The sequence below is a fragment of the Megalops cyprinoides genome, chromosome 19 (assembly GCF_013368585.1).
Source record: "Megalops cyprinoides isolate fMegCyp1 chromosome 19, fMegCyp1.pri, whole genome shotgun sequence".
Classification (NCBI taxonomy): Eukaryota; Metazoa; Chordata; class Actinopteri; order Elopiformes; family Megalopidae; genus Megalops; species Megalops cyprinoides.
In genome coordinates, this window is record NC_050601.1 from 21,592,487 (window position 1) to 21,615,483 (window position 22,997).

General features: G+C 40.5%; 1 protein-coding gene across 1 annotated transcript; it reads right to left on the reverse strand.

The window, feature by feature from the left end:
* Positions 1-9,158: 9,158 nt before the first annotated feature.
* si:dkeyp-113d7.10 (hypermethylated in cancer 2 protein) lies at positions 9,159-21,044 on the reverse strand. Its single transcript, XM_036552925.1, has 4 exons — positions 20,587-21,044; positions 16,973-17,302; positions 12,801-13,130; positions 9,159-9,684 (listed from the first exon to the last, which is right to left on the reverse strand). The coding sequence occupies exons 1-4, from the start codon at positions 20,939-20,941 to the stop codon at positions 9,191-9,193; spliced, it is 1,509 nt and encodes a 502-aa protein (XP_036408818.1). The 5' UTR covers positions 20,942-21,044; the 3' UTR covers positions 9,159-9,190.
* Positions 21,045-22,997: the final 1,953 nt, after the last annotated feature.

The window sequence follows — 22,997 nt, forward strand, 5'->3', positions numbered from 1 at the left end:
GTGGGTGTTATGATCCTCACCCTTAAAGACTGAAACATTTACCCATGTTTTAAAATGTATTTTTGAAAGTTTGTACATCACACCAGGATCCCCTTAATGAAATCATTTTACTTATATTCAGCCATAATTAAATATCTTTTCAATTATTTCATCCTAAGCAGTGCAGTTACTTGTGTAGTCATGTTGTGTATTGAACAGGCAACCAAGTTAATTGGTTAGCCCCTCCTTCCAGCTGAGCTGAATTGTGTGTCAGTGTTTTAAAGTGTAGGACAGTTGTGATAGCAGAGAGGCAAGTGTTTAGTATGGAGTATTTGTATGTTGTAGCTCTTACTTTTTGATATTTTACAATGTATAAAATATTACACTTAGCTGGTACCTTTTTTCTAGAGCAACTGAGAGTACAGTGCATACATTTGCTTTATGTGATCTCTGGGGGTATTGAATCTCTAGCCTTAGTGAGCCTAGTCACTGAGCCACTATATTAAGTATTTGTTTCGATCATTGTAACTTCAACCTCTGGAGGGGGGAGCTTGTGTGCCCAAAAATGATTCCCTAAATAGACAGTAATATTTGTTGCTCCCCTTTTTCTCCTAACTATGAATTGCCAATTACTCAACCTTGCAGATGTCCTTATCGCACAACATCTACCTCAGTCTGGGCAGCCAAAGGCCACAATGAGCTTCCTCTGATGCTGGCGAAGCCAACTGCTGCTTTTTTGCTTTACAAGTTGTGACCTTTACTGAACAATGTAGCATGCTTAGAAAAGAGTGCTATTTGCCTCGTTTCACAACTGTATAGATGCCCCAATTGACCATAACTGTTGCTACAGAGCGACAAGAGGGAGACCAACCCAGCAGTGCCACCCTCCCTAAGGGCACAACCAATTACAATGCTCTGGGCTGCTACCCTCACACTGCAGCCAAGGAGCCAGCTAGGGAATCAAAGCTGCAGTGATACATTGTATGGGATGATGACTGCTTTGAAAACTTTTACATCCATGATAGAAGGGACATTTGTTCTTTGGCCCATCAGGCATTCATATTGCCTGTGTAATATGATGCCAATGCCAATTTGTAGGAAGGTGTTTTCAAAAGGCAATTCTTCTGTTCTCCATAGGATATACACACATGACAGATCATTTTCTTTCATGTGGGATGACGTATGCCAGAAAGTGAGCAGGGGGACAGAGAAGAGGGAAGAAGAGGGATCAGAAATGTATAGCTCATGTAGGATTCAAGGCCGTGACTTCCACTGTAGGGGGGAGTACGCTGGTCCAGAGACATGTGGTTTTACTGCTACACTAACAATCCACCCCAACAGATGGCCTTTCTAAGAGAAATTCCAGGTCAGCACACTTCCTCATCGACCCAGTAGGTGCGGCACATCAACAGAAATGTCTGCTGTGTCACTGCATTCTGGTTATCTACCATTGATCAGGAAGTTGTTCACTCCCCCTCATACATTCAGAAGCATGATGGGAGAGAGTTCCCACCATATTCCATACAAAAGGACAATTCTTTTAAATAAATGAAGGGTGGAGAATGGGAGAAGGGAGGAGTCAGGCTGGAACACAGAGTGTGATCATTCTTGAGCATTGATGCTAGTGACTGGATTGAAAAACCAAAAAGATAAGATGCATCAGAGAAACAAGATAAGCTAAAGCAAACATTATGACATCATACTTCAGCAAGGCACTATTTCTTATAAAATTCAAGAGAGGCTCAGCGTAATAAGGCAAGGACAGATAAGGATCATATTTACTACATCCATCTTGAGCCTAGCTACAGAGTATTGTTGTAGAAGGTGAGCTTCTTGTTTAATGCACTTCGCTTCTTGCTTCTTTTTTCTTTTTGGAGAAATTAGTTCTTTCTCAAGTTGGACAAGCAAAGAAGTGTGCAAGTGGCTTGAGAGAGTGGGTTTAAGTGGTCACACACAGGCCCTCTTTTCTGGTGAGAGGGTTTAATGTCCTCACTGTCCCATTAAAAATAATACATTCAAGAAACACCTTGAGTTATATCATCAAAGTGTAGCCAACGTTGTCATAAAATTGTCATAAAATATGGCCAAAATAGATGACCAAGGCAATACAGCAAAATTTAGGAGAAAATGGGACAATATTAGATGGTTCCTGACAGAACCCTTCGAAGACAAGAGGGTTCCACATAGGACCATTACAAAATAAAAGGGCTCTTGGTAGAACCCATCACAGAGGATTCTAGTTAGAAAAAGTTGTAGTTGGAACCTGTTCATGAGTTCTAACTGAACTATGGGGACAAGGCAAAGAACCCCATATGGTTGTAGTTAGCACCATTTTTTTCTAAGAGTGGGCATGTATTTCAAGCATTCACGCCTGACAGAACATGAGAGCATAATAAGAAGAAAAGGCTATTCAGCCCATCTAGCCTCGACATTCTGCCTACAGTCTGGAGAGTTTGTAGCACCGTATATTGGGTTTGAACACTTTAAGGCTTTCTGCTTCAACCATGAATCCTGCTCATTTATAACTGTCTGAGTGAAAAATATATTTCTCAGTGTCAGTGTGAACTTCACCTTTCACTAATTTCCACCTACGTACTCTTGTTCTGCTGACAGAAGTCATGTTTAAATGTCTTCTGTGGTTCACTTTATCAGTCCTCGCTTTATCCAAGAAATTCCTTAATCAAATCCCTGGTGAGTCTCTTTTTGGTGAGATTAAAGAGGTTAAGTTTCTGGCATCTCTCTTCACAACTGTTATGTTTGATACCAGGAACCAGTCTTCTTGTCTGTACTTTTTCAAGTGCATCTGCGTTCTTCTTATATCTCTGGTGCCCAGAACACAGTACTTTAATGTGGTCTGACAAATTGATTGTACTTATTTATTGCTCACCCGCAGAACTTTACATTTACTTGTGTTGAATTTCATTTCCCAGGTGTCTGCCCAGTTCTGGGTTCTATTTAACATTTCTTTAAATATAAATAATCAACAGCAGATGTCCCAGCACCAACCCCTAAAGGATTCCACTGTCACACAGCTCATTGATCAGATAAGATCCCTGTAATTGTTGCATGTCAGCATTCGCTGGTGCAGCTAATTTTGAACCCCCTTTGACACAACCCCATTTATTCCAACTGATTTCAGTTTGACGCTTATGCTGAACTCTGTCATGTAGCTTTTGAAAATTACAAAATAACATTTCATAGACCTAATTTGACACTACTTTTTCCAGGAATAATTCTTACCTATCCATTGTGATTTTCCAAAATCGTACATGAGATGCTACCCAGAAGTTCAATTATCTTGCCTGTAGTTCCTGGATCAGTATGATCCCTTCTCTTTTATCAGTAGCAGAAAGGACAGGGACAGCAATAATTTATTTTACTGCAAAGCCCGCACTCTTATGTACAAACTCTCACAATTTCACCACAAGACTCTGATTTGTTCATATAAATGATGAAAAAGTTTTTGCAACCTTGGGAAAACCTGGTTACTCGGAGTTCTCTGCATCAGCATGCTTTGCTCCATGCAAAGACCATATCTGCACATTTTAATAGACAGCTGAAAGCCCAAGATTCCAGAAGGAACAAAAGACACAGGTGTTTTGAGCGTACAAGAACTCTTACCTGTTATAAACAGAAACTGTAAGTCTACATAAGGAAATTGAAAAATGTACGCATCATTTAATTCAGAAATGAGTATGTTAAAGTGTGCATTAGAGAGTTACAGAGTTATTGCATTAAATGGTGTTGTATTTTAAGAGTTGCTTAGCACTACAATTCATGTAGCGTCATATTACAATCACGATTCTTTTTGTTTTTTTGCCTTGGTTGGTTTCATTCATGCATCTTAACTATTAGTCTAATTAATTGGTAGAGTTTGGGCTTCCTCCTCTCACCTGGCTGCAGAACAACCATGAACAAGAGCAATTAGTTTAGTGTCCATGTAGTTTGGGTAGTGTGAACTTCATTATTTCCACATCACTAACCTAAATACCAATTTTGTAAGTTGGTGTTACTGCATTTAATTCTTGCATTTTAGCAGTGTGTTGCTTAGCACACATAGAGATCACATGATTGTTTTTTTGGCTTAGTTTTGTGAGCGCATTTTAACTGCTAGTCTAATTAGCTTAGGCTTTCCCCTCTCAGTTGGCTGCCAATCAGCTCATTAACTGTGGAGGGTATGTACTGGATTCATCTGTGAGGAGGCAGCAGCCTTTTCATACAAAGACAAGGGAGCTCATCTATGGGACACCATTAAGGGCGGCCACTTGGGAGCCCCTGTCACATCACCCTCTTGTTTTGTGATTGTAAATTAACTCTGTGCATCTAATCCCATTCATTATGTGTGGAAGTTTTACTTCAGGGTATGTGTTGGTATTGTGCTGTGTTGTAACATGTCATTCTGAGACAGTGGAATGAGAATGAGTGGAATGAGGCAGTGGAAACCACTTGCAATGCAAGGACAATGACCAAAAGACAACCAGAAAGCATCACCACCTTTGGCATAAAATGAGAAGTACATGTTCTTTTACAGTGTACCCAACAGTTACCATTACCCATTTCACAACAGCGCTACACCCAGAGACCAAAATATTTTTCTCTAATTTATTAAAGTGAACAAATACCGCTGAAAAAGCCAGAAAGGTTTTTGGATCCATTTATAATGTGCCCCTCCAAAACGAAACACTAAAAAGTCTACACTTCAGACTGGAAAGGTTTTTTGGAATGGAACAGTCATCGTCAGGATGGCAATTTTTTAATGATATGCTGAAAGAATGCAAACGCATTCATACCCTCTGCTATGACACTCAGTAACACAACGGAGATCTTCAAAATCTCAGTCGCCTTTTTACGCTAAAGCTTAGAGTAAATCATTACTGGACTTCTGACCCACTGCATGATCACACCAATCCGAAAACAAAACAAAACAAAAGCAACAAATAAATTGTAGATATTACATATCATATCAAAAAAATTTATTTCAAAACACTGGATTGACACATCAGCATCAACTTTCAGAGAATTTGTGCAATAACACTGACTGAAAAGACACCCTTTAGGTAGTTTAGATCACAAAATACAACAATACCAAGACTATTGAGAACTATCACTGTCTCCCCTCGCCAGATGTGATGATTGAGAGATTGTACAGTATATCACATGTTTTGGAGGGGTGTTTGTGTGTGTGCGTTCATGAAGCAATGAATTCCCATTACTAACACATTAGACAATCTGGTCAATATTTTTCTCTCCATCTATTACAGAATAAACCCTGACTTTCACTAAGACTCCTATATATAGATATGTTTTGTTGTGATGGTTACTGATACATCCCCTAGAAACACATTAAGAAAAAAAAATAAAAATAAAAATAGAAATCAGAGGACGAAGGTCCTTGTTAAACTGATGTGTTTTACAGTCTTTCCAGGCATGATCATTCTTTTCAAAATGCATTTCATTTTTTAAAATGCATTCATTAATGGCTGGCATGAATTTCTGATTTCTCTCCTGCTGTCCTTTTGGACCCCACCCCTCCCCACCCCCCCCCAGTACTATTTCCACTTGTCACTCAGCATGATATTCTGTGGTGAAATCACTTACAAACATTTCCTCTCTTTTTGTTTAGAGAAAAGGCTTCCGTGGCACGTGATGACTCAGTAACTGCTCCAAATGAAGGCAATGGGACCATTTTTGACGATGTTTATTTTTTTTTTTTTATCCTTGGTATGTCACACTAAGTACCCAAGTATCATATTCTTACATATGATGTAAATTTATGTCATGCCACTGACACAATGTTATTATCATGAAGAAATCACATCTTAATCTGCATTGACAGGAACAAGAGCGCCTTTCCACTCACTCTCAGTATGGAATGGAAAGCCTCCAAGGTCATTTCACGAAGGCCCCCCACCTCGCCCCACTGGCCCTTCCACAATCAGACCCGTTCTTTCACCGTCTGGTGTAATCTACATTCTCAACGCTAAACTGCAAAGTACATGTTCGATTATTCAAGGCTTTCTTACTATTACATATTACTCCAGCGCTAATATTTACACCGGGGACCTATAAATCTTAAAAGTAAAAAATATATTTGAATTTTAAGGTTCCAGACATTCTCACCGACACTTCTGGATTACAAACACAATTTAGAACATGATTTCATATTGTATTTTAAAAAATCCTATAAAACAAGTACACCAAAACAGAAGTAAATGCGTCAAAAATGTGGTTTCTAGAATTATTTTTCATTTTAATCTTTATTGCTGTACCTGCTTATGCTCCCTTGCATATCCACACCATAAGGTTTGTTACATTTGGGGATGTTTAAGTTAAAAAAATTATGGAAGGGCAAAAAAAAAATTGTGCTTAAAAACACAGCACAGACTGTGATAAGACCTCTTACACTTATTTACTTATTTTTATACTGAAAAGGAGCCTTGGAGCTTTGAATATGTGATGTCCAAGGAATCAGTCACAATTGATCCCTATTTAAAAAAAGGACCATTTCTCATGCATTTTTTTTTTTTTTTACAAATCTGTGAATCAAATTTTACAAGTTCAAATTTTATTTTACAGACATTGTACAATTTTAGGAGTGGAAGCATCAAAGGGAAGCTGCAGTTTGAAATGACTTTTTTGGGAGACATGGTCTGGTGTCAAGGTAAAGGGAAATAAATGTACGTATAGAAAATGCGAGAGTAAAGATTAATTAATAGTGTAAACATATAGCTATCCATAGTTACGATGTGTTACACTACAACAGGTTTAACAGGCTAAAAAGCCTTGAAATGACATCAGTGTTACCTATAGCAAATGACCCCTGTAATATTTAAGTTTAACTTCAATTCCAAACGTCAGCCTACGAAAGTATATGAATATTCCCCATGGCTGCCTACTTTTCAGAAAAGACTTATCTACGCCAGCCTTCATCTTCCAATATACTCACATTAGCACATTAGAGTTTAACTTTAGCCAGCAAAGGCTGCTGGGAACATGGCAACAGTATCTGCAGTAGAGACTGAATTAGTGGGTATTGGTCATAACTCTCCATAGTGAACATAAACAGGAAAATGGTGTCTTCTTGTGTCTGCTGCCATAAGTGCATATATTCCTATAGAAACCAAAACTACTTTGGTCTTTTCCCCCTCACTATCCACATTGAAAAATAATCCTCACCAGCATTTTTTACTATAAATAACAGACAAAGACATGGATGACATTTTTACATTACGGTGGCCTTGTGCTTGTATAATTACATGTCACTAATAACTATTATCATTAACCATTATATTTTTCATGATTTATTTTGTACATCTGAGTGTAGATACAAGTGTAAATGCATCTTGTAACACAGTACTGGGAAACCCTCAACTGAACGTAATTACATATGTGGACATACACAGAACTTACATAATATTCATATGGCCTTGTGCCTGATGTGTTGAGGGGACAGTGTAACAAGGTGTACTCACATTATATCTATAGTATAAAGTAACAGTTGCAGTTGTGCCTGTATTTGGTAATACCAGATGGTATGATTCCAAACACAGCACTGTGGTTTATTTGTACCATGTCACTAGCTGTTCTGATTTCTGCTACACAAAAACATAAAAATACACATATGTGCATACGTGTAACATTAAGCCCCAAACTGATCAGACAGCCCTGCCAGCTAGCTAAAAATGGAGGACAAGCTTACCGCTACAAAAACACAAATGCCCCAGTTTGTGTCACCGCAGTGGTCTCTCGTAAAAGCCTGAAACCAGCTGAAGTGGGCATGTTGGAACACCGAGTATCAGGTAAAGCAGCCTTATCTGTTTCTTGCTGCGAGTTTAACTGGCTGTTCAGTTAATTTCATGATTAATTTATGTCCCAAAACAAAATGGCAGCAGCACTTAGAAACATATTAGATTTATTAGGCTATTAAGGCTAGTTTTTTTTTAATTGTAGGAGTGTGATTTGTTGTACTTTTATTTCAGTAAAATTAGTAATTATGATTTTCAAGACCTGACAAAAAATTCCCGATAATACAACCAACTGCATTATTTTTGCCCTCAGTTTTTCAGTGCCAACATTATGGAACCAGCACAAGCCAAGTAATAGTAGTAGTACTATATAATAGCATTATTATACAGCTACAAGGTCACTGTAATGAGAAGTCTGGCCAGAGGGTACAAGGTCACTGTAATGAGAAGTCTGGCCAGAACAGGTACAAGCTTTGTAAGGGTCCCTTTTTAGAGGTTTCATGCTTGAGACTCGGCCGAACTCGTAGAGGCACCGTTTTAAATTACAGTCTGCTCAATTTGCCCACGAGGCCGGACATCGAGAGAATCGGGCGTCAAAGGTCTTAATAGTCCCTGTTTTTATCCCACATTTCTAAATACAGATAATTTTAGGAGGAGAGCAAGAAAGTTCTGTTGCTCTCTTTTCCCTAGGTACAGAATCAAGCCCTTAGGAGGTTGGCCAGAAACAGCTGTGGCACCATACTGAAAGTGTTACACTGTAAGACAAATACAACTTCAGACCAAAACTCTCCTTCTACATGCTTCTCTGAGGTGATATGAGTTTGAGGTTTGAGGATCCAGTTTAACTTACTAATATTTAAGCTGCTGTTGTTCTGCGCCGTATTATTTTACATTGGGAGCAGAAAACAGCTTTGACATAAGATATAATCTACCATAAATGCCATCTTCAACAACTGACAAGGAAAAAGAAGTATTGTTTTAATACTTTTCTAGAGACGCTTATCGTTGTACGTTGTAGTCCATGGGAAAAAAATGATTTAGTGTAGAGAACATCATCCATGCTGCGTTCGACTACATTGTCCCATGCCTGTATTTACATTGACTGTACAACATACGACCACCTCTCCCGACAGGACGCTATTCATGGCACAGTCTGATATGGAGAGGTTCCACTGGAGGAGAAGCATACAGCAGGCAGAGAAACTCCTCAAAGACGGTCAACGAAAGTACCATTCTCCCACCAAGCTCCCACGTTACTTCATTTAAGGACCTCCCGGGCAGTGCGGGCAGTCACTAGCAGGTGCTTCATATTTCTGATCCGTGAAACGTGTATGTCATGAGGAGAAGAAAAACAAAAAAACAGCACCCGAATTTTTTTCTGTTGTTGTTGGTGGTTTTTTTTTTTTGTGATTTGTCTTGTTTTTTTTTTTTTTGTTTTGTTTTGCCCCCCTCTCCCCCATTTGTGTTCAAGATTTTTTCCCGACGTGTGTCCGTTGGTGCGCCTGCAGCCGCGAGGCCTGGGTGAAGCGCTTCCCACACGACGTGCAGCTGACGGGCGAGGCCTCCCTGTGGGTCTGCTGGTGCATCTTCAGCAGTGGCAGGCGGCCGAACTTCTTGCCGCACTGCCTGCAGGGGTAAGTCTTTCGCCCCGCCGAGGCCCTGCACTTGGGCTCCGGGGGCGAGCAGTTGGCCGCCGGCCCGCCCCCTTCCTCCTCGTCCTCCTCGCTCGGGGACGAGGCCGGGTCTTTGGTGGGCGACTTCACGTCAGCGCGGAGCTCCGGTATGTCGGGCGACACCTCTGCCTGCGCGGGGAGGGGCTCGATGCTGGGATCGTCACACAGCAGCTGGCCGAGACCTTGGGACGGGAGGGTCAAGAGTCTGTGTAGCATCGAAGGGGATCGGAGCTGGGAGTCTTCCCCAGAGTGATGGTGACCATCGCTGGTGACCGGAGACAAACAACCTGCAGGCAGACAAAGAATTTGGTAAATGCATTACAAAAATCTCTGAATGATCTCTGTATTTACACACACCACGCACACTGTACTGTATATGAAGTGACACCAAAAATGTTTCCCTCCAAATGGGCCAAAAAATAAGGAAACCAGCAATGAATCTTTTCTCTGGAGGGTAAATACAATTCTGCCAACAATTCTGCTAACTTGAAAAAATGATGACAGTCACACAATCTTAAATTAAGAAGGAGATGGATTACTCCATTTATGCATGTATGCTTATACATGGACAGATCTCATCATAAGCAGACACTGACTGAATGAGTGACAGTTGCATAAGATCTACATCTTCTCATTACTCAGAGAGGAGATGTAGGGAGGAGAGTTTAAAACCAAATTAAATAATCTCATCACCTGTGCCCAACCATGTCTTTAGCTAATGAGGTGGTGTAATGCTTATGCAACAGTCACCCAAGCTTATGTCAGTTCATCACCACGGATCAATTAATCACAGTTCATCAATATCAAAGCTGCCAACTGAAGCAGATGTAAGTCCAAGCTGACCATTTTTACACTTTAAGCATATATACATAGATACAGAAAATGTCAATTCATATATAATTCCTAATTTGCTCTTAAAGACAATGTTAGGTGTGCCCCTCAGAAATCAGTAAAATATCAGGTTTGGTTACTTGCTATTTAAATTAAAACAAAAATCTAAATCTAAATAAATCAAAATGTAAAGAAATCAAATTGTAAAAAAGATTTTTTTTTCCTATTTGCAATCATAAATTACACACATATACTATATGGCCAATAGTATAAAATCAAGCACGTAGCCATGCAATCTCCATAGACAAACCTTAGAAGTAGAATGAGTCGTACTGGAGAGCTAAGTGACTTTAAATGTGGCACTGTCATAAGATGCCATCTTTGCCACAAGTCAGTTCATGTTCTGCCCTGCTAGATCTGCCCCAGTGAACTGTAAGTGCTATTATTGTCAAGTGGAAGCGTCTAGGAGCAACAACAGCTCAACCACGAAGCGTTAGACCACGCAAACTTACAGAGCGGGGCCACCAAGCTCTGAAGCGCATAGCACGTAAAAACCGCCTATCCTCTGTTGAGTCGCTCACTACAGAGTTCCAAACTGTCTCTGGCTGCAACATCAGCACAAGAACTGTGCGTCGGAAGCTTCATGAAATGGGTTTCCATGGCCGAGCAGCTGCACACAAGCCCAGCCACTACGCGCAATGCCAAGCAACAGCTGGAGTGGTGCAAAGCACACCGCCACTGGACTCTGGAGCAGTGAAAATGTGTTGTCTGATGAATCACGCTTCACTATCTGGCAGTCTGATGGACGAATCTGGGTTTGGTGGATGCCAGGAGAGCGCTACCTACCGGAATGCACAGTGCCTACTGTAAAGTTTGATGGAGGAGGGATAATGGTCTGGGCCTGTTCAGGGTTTGGGCTAGGCCCCTTAGTTCCAGTGAAGGGTAACATTAATGCTACAGCATACAAAAACATTATATATGCTTCCAACTTTGTGGCAACAGTTTGGGGAAGGCCCTTTCCTGTTCCAGCATGACTGTGCCCCTGTGCACAAAACAACATCCATAAAGACATGGTTTGACGAGTCTGGTGTGGAGGAACTCCAGTGGCCTGCACAGAGCTCTGACCTCAACCCCTTTGAACACCTTTGGGATAAATTAGAACGCTGATTGCAAGCCAGGCCTTCTCGTCCAACATCAGTGCCTGACCTCACAAATGCTCTTTTGGCTGAATGGGCACAAATTCCCCACAGATACACTCTAAAATCGTGTGGAAAGCCTTCCCAAGAGTGGAGGCTGTTATAGCTGCAAGGGGGGGGGGGGGGGGGGCAACTCCATATTAATGCCCATGGTTTTGGAATGGTATGTCATATAGGTGTGATGGTCAGGTGTCCACATATTTTTGGCCATATAGTGTATACAGGGTTTTCCCTACCATAGAAAGGCTTAGGCGCTGGGCCTAAGTGTTTTTGCGGAGCGCCTTAAGCAGAACGAACGTAAAAAGGGTGAGAGTTCTATGCGCTAACCAAACAAAAAAGAGGAGAGGTGGCTTGATCTCAAACGGAAAGGTAAGCTGGCAAAAAGAATGACCTGCCAATCAACAATCAGCATTTGGACAAACGTGTATGTGATTGGTGTGTGACAGATGCTCATTGCCAAGCTAATCAAACAACTGATTGGATATTTCTTTGTACCACCAAGTTGGGATGGTAGTTACAACCATCAATTCAGATAAGCAAGCTGCAAGCCATCGATAAGGTAAGCTTCAACAAAGAATAAATGAAGTATAAACTTTTTTTGTTAGGGATAAAATAACTTCAAATAATTTCAAACCCCCTAACCACCACCACCCCCGGAACCCAGACAGCACCTAAGCCCTCTGAAAATCAAGGGAAAACCCTGGTATATACTGCACAGAACTTTGACTTATTTTTCAGTCTGAAAGTACCAGTTCTGATTGAAGCATCACATTCAAATTTGTTACTAGCAGTAATCTACCAACAGTTTGAATTCTAAAGGAGTGCCTTTTTACCACAGGCTTCTCTGACTCAAAAATAGAGAGAAGCCTGACAGAAACTCAAAAAATCTACACTTCTTTTTGAATGTTTCTTTTGGCAAGTGGCTTGGCTGCTGTGGTCAAGAAACGCATGGACCTCCGGACCTGACGTCATTATAATCTACCCCCACCAGGACTGGAATTTTGCTTATGTCACACATTTAAATACAAAACAAATTTCACAATAAAGTTTTATATGACTCTGATACTGGAGAGCAGCTCTGTGCCAACAGCACAATAATATGACAGGGCTTGCTGCTACCAGACGCTGGAAAAAACAAAACAAAAAAAAAAATACAAATTACAAAATGTTTTAATTATCTCACTCCTATTTGGTTGGCACTCTGCATTATTAAGGATCAATTCTGCACCAATAAATTCTAGTCTAGACTTCTAGCACTAGACTGAAAGTTTTCAGCGTTGTACCCATGGAAATGTGGGCTCAAGCAGTGAGTAAACACATGGAAAAAAAAATGAACAGGCGCCACATGTTGTCAGCCTCACTTTTTTTGCATATACCTGTGGTGCTGACGCCTGCCGCTCCCTTGAAGTCAGCACCGGCCGAGTTTCCTTCCATCTGCTCAGGCTGCAGCCAGGGCAGCTTCCCCTCGCCGTCCCCGGGACCCTCCTCCAGCAGGGTGGACGAGACGAGCGGGGAGTCCACGCGCTCCTGGAGGTAGCACTCCGGGTTGGGGAAGGACGCCGCCCCCGCCCCGGCCCCCGTCTCGCCCGCCCCGCCCCCCATCTCCTTCACCTGCCACAGGTCGCTGCACCACTTCTGCCCGAAAACCTTGTCCAGGATGGGGACCCAGTCCTGGGACACCGAGAGGACGGTCTGCTTCTCGGGCACTGCGCAGGTCAGGGGGACAACGGGCAAGGGCACAGGGAGGGGCAATGTTATTTTGGTAGCCTGCTTCTGCGAGACCATGACAGCAGTAACAAGCATGCTATGAAAGCTGGGGATGAAGTAATTACCGCAAATAACAAGAACGGGTCTGGCTCTGTGCCTTAAATGTAACCATATTCCTAGATACTTGACATGTATTTTTCAAACCTGACCCACCCAAGTATGACAGACAAAAGGAAGAAAAAAGAAAGAAGCATAACGCCTGCAAAAATAAATGGCAGTTCATTTCCAAGCCTTTTAAAATTGGGCAGTCTGGCTGAGGTGCAACAGACACCACTGATAAAACTTTTATGTATATGCAGGATCAGGGACCTCTGGAAATCAACAGAGATCCTGCAAAGAAGCTCTTCAAAGCTGGCATGTAAAATGACCCCAGAACTATACAATATACAGTTTTGACAGTTTTGGCATACCATTATATCACCGATATAATTTCTCAATGTAAATGCTGACGCATTCAACTTGAATGGATACACTTCTGTTCTTCTGTGCTATAAGTCACTCCAGATAAAGGGCGTCTGCTAAATGAATGTCATGTAATGATGCGGGCTAAATGTTAGAAAACTGTAAACTCAGTAACTGAACTGTGCAGTTTATTTTATAGCCATGAATTCTATACATGGAAAGCTAGCTTGTCAGTGGTATGGAATTCTCAACAACCAAAAAGAGAGACCAGTGTCTGCTCTGGAAAACTGTCCAGGTAAGGTAAGGTAATTCTAGATGCAACACACAGCATCTCATACTCTTAATAAAGAAACTGAAGAAAAAAACCACAATGCAGCTGATTTTGAAGCAACATTAGCAGGACATTTCAGGAAATCGTTTACAAAAATCCACAAGCAAAAGAAATACCGCATTCTCCATTGTGAACGCGCAGTTTCTGCTGCGGTTTTGAACAGGCTACACAATTCCGTTAAATCTTTTCTCTACAACAGGCCATTTCTTAGTGAATGCACTTTCCCGAACAGAAAAATGTGAGGCGTATCCGCACACTCCAAGACACCATTTTAGTGGTGAGCTTCATAAAAGGCTTAATAGGAGTTCAGATGACGTGCCTCTCAAAGTCTGTGTTCCATTTAAACCACACTGTGGACTGATGCCATGAGCAAGTCTTCCTTCCCGCAAGTTCAGCATTTCAGAAACACCTGGGGCTGACTGATTTCACATTTTTCACATTCAAAGTGTTGAAATCAGCCTTACATTATTATACATTTTAAGAAAATGCATTAAAATATTACATTTCTGAGTCCCGAGCAGCTCAGTCGCCAAGGCATTAGCTTTCGGTGCAGGCTGAGCCCTACGGGGGGGCTTTGAAACCAGCCATGTCTGTTGCTGACCGCGAACTGGTTCCCACAGTGGTGGAATAATATGACTGCATTCCATAATGGATAGGGCGGGCACGTCCGCCCGGGTTTCCCCATCTCACCGTTCTCAGGCACCCTGTAATTAATTAATCCAGGTGACTGCAAGTTGCCTGGATGACTATAGCGGACTATATAGTACGGCTCATCCGTTTGCTGTGCACGGGTTTATCGGAGGATTATGTTAGTTTTGCTTCAGGGCTGCATCGAGTGTGTAGAGATCGTTGCGGTGAGGTAAGCCTAATTTACAACTGGGGGTTCAAATAAAAAAAGAAGGTTCAATAAAGGAGAAAAAGCATGCCAGGGTGCCAATGAGCTGGCTGACGCAAAACCACCCAAACCTGCTTCTACAGAAGGAAGTCAATTATGTTTCACTGCTGCAGGGTCCCGCTTGCTACTGGCTAATGGTCCAGCCCAGCCTTCAACGTGCAAAGCCTTTGGACCCAGGGCTCAGCCTCAGATGAATGATGAAGAGAACAAAAAGGATCCTAAATGTATCCTTGTAGTGCAAACTTGTAGTTAAACTGGACAACATAATTGTTTTAAATGTATTAATTTTACATTAGTCTAATGTGGCATATTTTCAGATCTGGTAGCTCACACTCCACCAGCTGATCCCCTTTAACAAAGTGCTATAAAATAACCAGTTAACTGAAAGTACAGATTCTACAAATGTTTGAATTTGAAGCCTGATTCAGAATTTGATACTCACTAATTTTACACCTTATATGTGTGATATTTTTCTTGCATTGGTTTCATTTACCAGTCTCAGATTCATTCAATTTATAATTCTGTAATTAATAAAAATTATTTTTATAGCTACAAAGAGCACAGCTTTGAGAAAAAAACATTCCCACAAAAGGCACACATGGCCTATGCCACTTCCTTCTCTTGTAGTGCAATGTTTGATTTGCAGTGTGAATCGGAGGATTCTAGAGTATCAGCATGTCATTTCACTGCTGGTACTGATAAATTGTTAAACCATCAGTCTTTTCATCACAGATCATATATGTGTATTTTTTAATGCTGAAAAAACATCCTCATCCCTAGAAATGTATATATGCATGTAGTGTGGTCTGGTTCTTCATTTTTAAAATCATCGTACTGTGATTTTGCTGGTAAAGGGTGCTCAAACTGGGCATGGAGTGATCCGGTAAAAGGGTAACTTGGAGTACATAGGGCTAGCCAGTATATACCTGGTATGTCACTTTTTTAGACAGTCTATGGCCCATTACTTTGTCAGCACTGTTCTAGTTCAGTGAGAAAATCTGGGTTTTCTTACACAGCTACATCTGGTATGAAATTCATCACAGTGTCGTGGTGTATTCATACAGTTTGGTCATCAGATTACTTGTCGAAGTTTAAAATGAAACACTATGATTGAAGGCTGCATCTCTGCATGGACTGCAATCAAGCAACAAAAGCAACAACTCTTTCCCTTATAGTATCAGTGCATTCCCTTTGACAAAAATCAAAAGACATACTTCTAATATGATACGTGTTCATCGTCTGGTAAAGGTGTTTAGGTCTACCTCTCTAGCTATTCACAACACCTTAAAAATATTTGTGCAACATTTACTTAATATGAACATTGACTTGAGCAGGTAATTCTTGCCTCTAAAAGTAACCCATTGTTGCTACCCAGATAAAGTAACATCGCCATTTATTCTACATGATTAGTGTACTCACAGTTCAATATTATTTGTTTCCTATTGCTTATTATTATAATCTCTAGGAAAGCCATGTGTGTGAATCATGCCTACATGAAATACAGATGAATGCTACAAACATGTTCCACTTTAACATTTGGTTCTGGGGGAAGGATTCCCCCTCTCAATGTACAATAGGGTCGTGTGAGTGGTAGGAACCACGGTTTGAGCACTTCTCTACCAACTTGATTCAGTAGCTGTATAGTGCAGCAAACGCACAAACTGAATGACTCATTCAATGCAAATATTTGAGGGGCAAGTTATGACAAATACCCAACTTATAAAAATCAAATGTTTATGATCATTTTGAAATCACTGAAAACTAATTATGAAAATAAAAACACATGAAAAGGAATGGCTTATACTTTGGTAGCTACTGAGCAATTAACTCATGTCTAAAACAGTACTCTACACATTGTGTGAATGTGTGTGTAGATGTGTGTATATTATGGTTTTATTTAATCACAATTATTACTACTATTTAATTCAGATAGAATGTTGCTTTTTCATTGCAATCTTTTAATAAAATGGTTGAAAATAGTACACCTACAAATGACAATTTGAAACTAAATGTGAACCAAGTTGTTTTTTTTCTCCAAGATTTTAATGATGCATATCAAATGATCCTATCAGCAGTTGTGCCCGCATCAGACTGTACCGCATCTGTGATCACAGACTCTGCACACTAACCAAAGAAAGAGGAAGAACTGTTACCGGTTGCCGCTTCGGTTGGTTTCTTTGCTTGAAAGACGTCTGCTCCGAACTCCAGACTTCCCAGAGACTCTTGTGCTTCCTCGTCTCTCTCACTGGAACCCACGTTGCTGGGGGACCCCGATGCCTTCTCCAAGGCCTTCCCTGACTTTGCTCTGTCCTTCCCCGAGTCGGGCAGGTCTTGAGTCTGCTGCAGTCTAAGATTCAGATCTTTGTTCTCCTTCTCCTTCTTCATCATTTCCAACAGGAGGTCATCAAAGCTGTCCTCAACTATCTTGGTTAACTCACAAACGGCAAATTTCAGGACTTGCTCCATCACAACTTTTAACTGTCCTGGAAATGGAAAAGAAAAAAGCCCACTCAAGCTCTGTACATTTTACTCATAACTCATCCTAATCAATATTAAATAATCCTATCTAATCAGTAAATATCCAGCTGTACAAACGGATGTTCTTTTAACTATGTATGTGGCTCTGGATAAGAACATCTGCCACACGAATGTAAAGAAAATCACAGCCCCATGTACTTTCCAACTGCTGTATGTTTGACAGCTTCACATATTGACATATATCTTGGCCAATTCCCCAATCCCAATGCTTTTTAGATTAGGGACAGGCCACATTCAACACCTATTTCACCATTTTAGACTGACAATTTTTTCCCCATGAGCTGTGAGAGATTCACATGCCAGGTGCATTCAAATGCATAGGTATAGAACCAACCAAAGTGATCCACCTGAAATCTGGCATTGCCAAGTTCTACACTCTCTAAAACACAGGGAGGCCACCATGAAAAACAGAAGGAAAAAATGAATATGAACCAGCAAGATGCCATATAGCACACATAGTGTTTTATATCTCACAAGGGGCCAGCTGTCACAGAAACCCTCAAAAATAATCAAGGTAAGTAAAATTATTATTTTGTGTTTATTTCACATGTGAAATTTCTTAAGGACTGCCACAGCATTGTGGTGTAAACAACGCCAGTGATTCACATGGTGACAATCAGAAAATGTACACAAGTCATATGATTTTAAACAATAAAATGTCTTTTATGAATAACAATAGAAATAAAACAGTTTGTATTTTTTAAATGTATATTCAAATAAATTTTTGTTTTGCATTTGGAGAATTTATCTAACAACATTAACAACATTTAGTCGTTTACACTTCAAACTTCCATTTCATCCACTAGTCTGCAATTCCACTTTTAAGAATTAACTTCTTGCAAGAAATAAATTATCTTGAACAATGAAATACACTGTAGTTGATAACAATAGCTACACAGAAAGACAACCATGTATTTTACCCAGTCTGTAGTTTATCTCCTTACTTGCATTCCATATTTATTTCAGTTACTGATTTCAAAGTTAAACCCAGTTACAACAAGTAATTTCAGCCTAATTCCCTCACATAAAAGACAACAATTCTAACTATTGTTATTCAATATTAACAAAATTATTTCATGTAACTTTGCCCTGTTTTTTCATCTTACCATTTGAGGTGGCGTCTGGAGTCACATTTCAAACTGAGCCAGATTATTTTACACTATTTATTATTTATTTGCTTAGAGCAACTTACATAGTCCACACATCATTCATTTATACAGCTGGATATTTACTGAAGCAGTAAAGGTTAAGTACCTTGCTCAAGGGTAAAACAGCACTGTCCCACCTGGGAATCAACCCAGCAAACCTTCGCGTTACAAGCCTTTGTCCTTACCACTGCGCCACACTGCTGACAAGATGGATGAGTAACTAGCTAGCAAACTACCAAGTGGCAACTAGATAGCCATATTAAAACAGTTAGAAATAGTACTACAATATTAACTGTCATCATTAATTAGTTTAAGACCTAACTAATCTGTTTTATTATATACTGTGGAATCATTTAGCCAGCTAAGTGGCTGTGTAATTTTGTTAGTTAGACACAGCTAGCATTAGATACAGCTTGCTAGATAGCTGATGAGTCTGTGACCCTATTTAACACTGGTAAGATGACTGGAGTGAGACCTGCTGGTGGGTGCAGGTGGCCAAGTGAGAGAGGCTGGTGATTTTCAGGCCTTTGTTTAAACTTTTAAAGTCATTATTAAGTTGTCACACAATGCAATGCTGTTTTTAGGCTTGTAGTTTTTTGACAGCTAGCTAGATTTTATACAGAACAAAGACAGCAGCCATCAAGTCCTTGTACAGTGTCCTGCTTTCTTAGATGGCACATGTCACCTTATTAGTTGTGAACCTGTCAGTCTCACCTATTCTGCTGCAACAGGCTACAACAGAAATATTTGGCTGAAAATTATTACCTTCAAGCTATGAAGGCAAGAGAAACAATGGGAAGTACCTTTAGTTGCATTGGAGGATTTGCAATGATGTAACAGGCATGAAAAGGAATAGGAAGACAAGAAAGATTTGGAAGAAAGAGCCAATAGATTGAATTTTATGTAACCTATTTATTCTGTTGCCATATGAAGTCCTTGTCACAATGTTTAATTCATGTGTGTATAAATGAGCTTAGATGGTACAATAGTCAGTGTATTTACTGCATCGCTCTTACTGTAGGCAACCACAAAATGGGCCTCTCTCTCAGTGCTTTGTAGGTATGGAGTAAGGCAACCCATACCTTGGCATAACTATCATCTCAAAGGATTTGTGCAATGTGTGTTTAGTTATGTCGTTTTCAAATAATAAATGCTGTTACTATAACAGATTTTGGTGTTCTGCTCTTCTCTTGAACCCGAACTGTTAAATACCTTATTTTATAACTGTCTTGTGTGGTAGCTACGTGATTCTAAGACGGATATGGGGCTACCAATGAAGCTTTGACACTGGCTAACTTAGAAAGACAACTAGCTAGCTTGCTGCAAAACAATGCATGATAACCCGTGAATGTTTTTGTTCGTACCCTGTCCAATGAAACAGCCATAATAACCAACAGCTCAATCAAACGCTAATTAGCCAGGGACACTTAGACAAAACAGCATACACATAGTATCCCCCGGGCCACAGTTGGGGAGCACTTAACTGAAGATCTAGCTAGCTAACTAAATAAAGGCTGACTACATAATTCGCCTGGATAGCCTGCTACTCTCTTTAATGATCTAGCTCACTAGCTGCTCCTCCTAATGATTTAGCAAGCCAGCTAGCAACCAGCCACCAGAAAAGCTCCAATGAATGGCGCGTAAACATGCAGCGTAGACTAACTAACGTAAGCTAGGTTAGCAACCTAGTTAGCTAGCTGTATCCGTTTCTTTCTACACGTTCACTACCTAACCAGTTTTTTTTAGCTGGCTAGACGATAAGGTGATTCGTCGTTTAAGAAGAACCTACGTGGAGTGTTTTCAGTAATTAACAAACTAGCTACTCATTGTGGAATTAGCTAGCTATTTCCATCATCACAACCCATCGCTTCCACGTTAGCTATATGTAGGAAACACTTTTGTGATCCAGTTTCTTTCAACAACGTCACACTGATCTTAAGATTTGCGTTACATGCATGAAAAACGAAAGGTAAACAAATATGCAGATGCTTCCGTTTGGGCAAAAAAAGGACATCGCATAGCTAACTAATCAAGATGCAAACTCGACCCAGCTAGTTAGCTAATCTAGCTAATAAACTTACCCACTGCTCGCCCTTTCTGCTCCAGCCAGTGCGTATTTGTGTGCACCGCGTGTTCGGTGCTTTGGCTGGGGGTGTGTGGCTGGCTCTTTGTCCCATCGCTTGCCTCGTTACCTTCCATTTTACCCTCGCTGGAAACAGAGGCATTTCCAACCCCGCCACAGTCAGCCTGTCGTGATTGAAGCTTTAACCTTAGACGCTGGTTATCCTGGTCCTTGGCGGTCGTTTCCTGCAACATAGAATTCAAGCTCGAACCGACGGTTTTGGTTATTTCCTGGACCGCGAGTTGCACGACTTGCTCCATAGCGGATTCAAGCTGACCTTGGAAGAACGAAATATACAGAGCGCCGTTCATCATTTCGTTCGCTTTGTTGGAAGACCTCTTTCATTCTCCCCTTCTCCCCCAAAACTGAAAAATAGACAGAACTCAAGACAACTGATTGAAGCTGAATACTACCTCCCCAGTCTACGCATCATGTGTACACCCTGGATGCTACCGTATTGTCGGTAGTGCAGACGCAGTCACGTTTCCTTCATTTTACGTTTCACCGCCACTTTATATATGTATAGAGGCATTTGTAGTCGGTCATATGTATTACGCCATTTTGTTTTGACTTCAAGGCAACTGAAATTAGTAATCCATGCTCACGATTAAAAATGCATATATTTTGTAGGATAGCTACAGAGTATATCTATCTAGGTCGTTTAGCTAGCTTGACTGAGAGGGCGACAACCTTGGTATGACAAAGGAGGCCATTCACTCAGACCCTCAATGTAGAGTGGGCATTACAACATGAAAGATGGTCTGAATAAAAGATGTAAGTTTTCATTATTATTATTATTGCAAATTATACCCCTCTTAAATCTAATGAAGGGCACACATTTTTAAAGGAAATAAATATTAGAGTCGCTCGAAACTTGCAACCTGCCAGTAACATACTTTGTGGGTGAAAATAGAGTCATGGATCTTACATGAACCTTTGGTAACCTTAGCTGGCCCTTAAGTGTGACAGAGACATAGTTATATTTCAATATAAGAAGACCTAAATTACAGTAAGCTGTCATTTTAACCAGTAAATGTTAGAACACAGTATTACTGTAATTTCTGTTTGAAAAGACATAAAAGATATGTGAATATTTAATGCTTACCAAATTATGGTTTAGAATTGGAAGTCACTTCAGAACAATAAAGAAGTAACTTCTTGGAGCTTCATTCATGAGAGCATACATTTATTACTGAATTTGATCTAAAGTGCAGATACAAAAGCAGAATGTATCAAATCAACATTACATGGGTAAAACACAGGTGGGTGAACTTCAAGTTAATGAAAGCAAGTGTACCATTGATCAACAGGACAATATCTTTCCTATTTTGTTTGTTTTATGGTAGACTGCCCAGAATACAATTACAAAGAACAGGGCACATTCCTTCTCAATGTGTAAAGGGCTACCCTATTTTGGGGCCTGCTGTGTCATTATCGCTCAGCCTCTGGGCGTTGCTTATCCATGATAGGATGTCTCTTTCTGACCCATGGTCCAATCACAATGGCTAAATTTAGCCATTTTCTGCCTTGACTGACAGGGCAGTAACCAATGATACATCTCACACAAAGAATAAGCATATACTGTATGAACCCATCTTTCAGCAGGCTAATTCATACATTGGGTGTTGCTGAAAATTGTTGCTGTTTAAGTTCACAAATTTCCTCCCAGTAATTCCCAACCTACGCTGGACTCCCCCTCTTCCCCCCTTCATTTGTTCGGTACTCATTACTTTACACAAAGACAGATGCATTTGTCAGATATTTATTTTTATGAGTATAATGACAGTTGTAAATTGTACAGCGCAATAACAGCCTCTATAATAACTACCCTTGCACCAACACTCCTCCCCCACACACACATACATACACACCTACCTGCCGGCATTCCTCTCCAGTTAAGTGTGTCCCCACACTTGAATTACCTTCAACTGACTGAAGGTATTTCCTCTTGCCACTGCATATTGGTGAGTGTACACTGCCAGACTCACTGAATGACACAGCTTAGTCTCACACTGAACACAACAAAAGATTTTCATAAATAACACTAGGGATGTTCCATCCATCATCTACATTGGAGAGCTGGCCAACATAAAATAAGAAAGTGCGCCTAAATAGGTAGTTGACTAGGTGCACAGGATACACAGTCACACAGTGCCGCCCATATCTGTTCATACCCCTGGTTAAATTGAAACATAAAACCTGAAAAAACAAAGCTGTTTGGTAAAGAGGGAGACATGGGAGTGAAAGGAGGATCCATACGCCAAGCCTCAGTTAGTGCTGCCCCAGTATGCCCCACATGTACAGTGTGCACTGCAATACCATAAGGTATACACGTAAATAAAAACTAATATGACCACACCATGATCATAT